General features: G+C 32.9%; 1 protein-coding gene across 1 annotated transcript; it reads right to left on the bottom strand.

Moving 5' to 3' along the window:
* Positions 1-1,511: 1,511 nt before the first annotated feature.
* On the bottom strand, positions 1,512-3,038 carry LOC122610579 (xyloglucan galactosyltransferase MUR3-like). The gene has a single exon (XM_043783556.1). It carries the CDS (start codon positions 3,036-3,038, stop codon positions 1,581-1,583), a length of 1,458 nt encoding a protein of 485 aa, XP_043639491.1. The 3' UTR covers positions 1,512-1,580.
* Positions 3,039-3,960: the final 922 nt, after the last annotated feature.

Here is a 3,960-nt window from a genome sequence, read left to right on the forward strand (position 1 = left end):
TATTAATAAAAGAATAGAAATTTAAGATAAACATTTAAAGGGCATCTATTTTTAAGATATTAGTGGTAAACAAAATAAATTTTTTAAAAAATAATTGTAGGCATGCCACATCACAATTTTTTCTATAAATAGTTTAAGAAGACAATTCTTCTTTATTATATATAAAGAAGATCCGTAAGATAAATCTCAAATCATTAATTATATATTCATATTCAGATTTGAAGCCCTGACTTTTTAGAGAGACAAAATCTTTTATCGGTTTTAAATTAGCGTGGACCAAAAACTCAGCAACGGATGAAATTCGTAGCTTCATTTTTAAAGAAAACGACATGTTGCTTATTCTTATTAATTTCCAAAAACGTCGGTGCCCCACATTCTTATAACATCCAATTTTACAACTTAGCCTATGACTATGAGAGTTTTGGATCGTGAACAATACTTGCATTTTATATTACATAATATTCTTTTGTCATTAGTCAAATCCTTTAAAGTTACTCCTATTATTTTAGTACCGTTGAAGGTAAGGAGTCTCCAAAAATATATAATATATTTATTTATATTTATTATAAGCTCAAGTATATCCAAAATACGTGTAGTTTGAAGTGTAGTTGAAGCTTGTGAAAAGTGTAATACCTAAGTTCCACTTAAATAATTCTATTTCATATTCCAAGTAGCACTAGACGTTGTCAAACATAATTTATAATAATAATAAGTCCGCCTAATTAAAAGCTCTAAAGAAAAGCTATAACTACGAGTTCCATCGATTAGCTCTAACGCTCGAATACTAATTTGTTTGTCTAAGTCCTTCTACAGAATCATGGTTGGTGAGTGTTAGTATTCGGCTTTTCGCTCTGAAAAAAATTAGAATTTGAATCAATTTCAAATACTCAATAAACAGTTTCTTTTTGTAACGCCGATGCGATGGGCCGTGGGCGATGGCCTTCAATATCAAGTTACCAACCTTATTGGGTAAGCGAATTAGGCCTGTTATTTTTGTAATAATCAAAGCGGCACCTTAACGGCCCAGTCCATCAATTTTGATATATATTTTTGACAATTATATATATTTTTGATATGTATTTTTCACTTTTGAATCCACTTTTTATAATAAAAAAAAAACTAGCTTGTTCCGATAAGTGTCTATGTTAGCAGCCCTTTTCATGAACTATAATCATCTCTATGTAACATCTAAGTTCCCTAATTGGTAGTGAAATTGTTCATCATGACTAAGTTATTGGCCAGGATTTCAAACAAGTCAAACAAAATATAACTCCAACAAGTAGTAAACAAAAATATAAAATATATATATAAAAAAAAGATGTCGAACAAGATCTAATAATCAACCACAAGGCAAGTGATGATATAGTACTAACAATTTAGGAAACAAAACTATAACATATTTTACTTTTTACATAAAAAAAACATCTACTAGCAACCCAAATATAAACTATGTCACACTTGTTAACATCTTTTTACCTGTCGTTGATCATAAATTTATGGATAGTGTCTGGATCGGTAAAACTATATGCTCGAGCATCCCCATGCATATTCTTCTTCGAAAACTAAGTCCTTTTACAGAATCACGGTTCATTCATAAGCCCATCAATCATACCTTGTCTCATATGTGTCACCTTATCGATAACAGCTTGCACCGAAATATCAAATGCATCTTTTAAAGTCTCTAATTTGGAAGAAGGGTTAGCATACATCAACTTCGGTATCAAATTTATAACCTCATCCCTCATCATCTTGATTTTCTCGGCATCAATTTTTCTAAGGCGTTGTTCTATACTTACATTCTTACGAATATCATCCTCGGGAACAAAAACCGAATATCTAAAATTGTTTTTAGGCACAAACCAAGTGTACTGAGTGTAAAACGAATCAGGATGAAAGAACACCGGAATGCAACCAGCCAATATCGAATCAAAAGCTGATCTTCGCGTATAACTATCACCTGGAGGCTGTAAACAAAAAACCGAACTTTGAAACATCTCTAGTACATTACTCGGTGTACGACACTTTATGTCTTCAACCCCACATCTCAAAAGGTTACAAAAACTCGAGTTTTTACATTGGTCTATTAATAGACTTCTAATAGATGCAGGGTCATTTGGGCGTGGAGCACCTGCGAAACAGAACAACCAAATTCGTTCTTTTTTCATAACCCGGTCTTGCCAATCAAAAACATGAGAATCTTTTGATGGATGGAAATAAGTCGGATATGGGATCGCAAATTCGTTTGAACTCCATGGGTTGGATTCTACAAAAAGCGTCGACATGTTTTTTACAGCCGGTAAAAGTAAAAACTTATTACCTCTATCGGTTTCTTTATCTGTTGATCTTCTATGATCCCAAGTAGGTCTTCCTCCCACAAGAAAATGATCTTTTCCATTCATTATCTTCCATTCGTCACGATTTTTTAACCAATTTACAAGATCTAAAGAAGCTGCATCTCTTGTGGATATGTTATATCCCAAGGAATATCTAGAAGCATCAAAACCGGCGTAAAATGGGACAAAAATGGCTGCAGCTATTGATGAATCACTCGTCAAGCATTCATAGTGTTTCATTCGGTTATGAAAAATCAAAGAAACTGAAAATTGTTCTGTATCATACCAGCATTCATTATCTGAAAACACACCTTGTGTAGTGTTGTTCATTATAGGCCCGAATCCACCATTTGTGACGAACTTACACATGTCGTAAAGTTTGTTTATACGTTCGCATTCCGTCACCATATCGTCGTTGAATCGTGACGCAAGATTGTGAACATATATATACTTTCCACCACATGGATCACTCTTGTTGTTTGCACTTCTCATTGCCTTCATGAAAGGGAAAACCGTAGCGTTTTCGTATCTAGAGCTTCTAGACAATTCGGAAGTCTCTAACTCGTGATGAAACACGGGCGGTGTCGGTGTGGTTTCGAATACACCAACTTGGAATGCGTATAATAGGTAAAACCCGAAGAAACTACATACCAACACTAATACACCGAAACGTGGCTGTTGGAACATGTAGTTCCGTATCTCCATACCGAAAATGATTAAAGGTATGTGATTCTAATATCAGTTCTTATTGGTAAAGTAGCTAAACATATATTTTGTATATTACTATAATAATATGTATGTTAAGCTATATGAACAAAATTATCTTACTATAAATTTTTGTAATAGAATGACTCATAAAGTTTAGTTTTGTACTAGTAGGAATATATTATAAAGTTTAGTTTTGTTCATTAGGTATACTCAACTGACAAATATATTTCTTTATGTTTTATTTCGACCGACAGGCATGATATCAAAACTCTTCACATTTTTCCGTCTTTTACCTCATTGTGGTCGACGGTCATTATGAAAAGAGTTTTTTTGCCTGTAAATAGAAACAAAACCTTTTACGACTCACCTCTCTCATATATGCCATTCTCGTTGTTGTGTAGGAACGTCGGTAGTGAATCACGTGTACATGTAAATATGTAATGTGTATTTTAATGAGTAACGTGATTCGCTCCTGAAATTATTCCAAGATTTGGGGTCAAATGCTTCCTCCACATATGCTGCCAATAGCCTTGTTCAAACTCCATATGTCATACTAGTATTAAATTAGAAAAATACAGTCAAGTACCTTCTAAAAAATTAGTATCAGATTACCACAAATTTTTTTCACATTTAAACAAATTAATCATAGTTCATATTATATCACCATTTGCTACTGGGGTGTTAGCCCAATGGTTAAAGAACTTTCATGTCACATATAAATGTGATGAGAGGCTTTAGCAATATTATACTCATCTAACACATGAGAAACAAAGCTTTTAGACATTGTCAGGAATCAAACCGATATATACGTATCTGCGTAAAAGGTATTAACTATTTATCCATTATTGTCTTTAAAAAATAAAAATTTATGTCACCATCTCCTATTAAAATAATCGAGATTTTTTCCTTTGCTAAAATA

Source organism: Erigeron canadensis, chromosome 8, assembly GCF_010389155.1.
Source record: "Erigeron canadensis isolate Cc75 chromosome 8, C_canadensis_v1, whole genome shotgun sequence".
NCBI lineage: Eukaryota > Viridiplantae > Streptophyta > Magnoliopsida > Asterales > Asteraceae > Erigeron > Erigeron canadensis.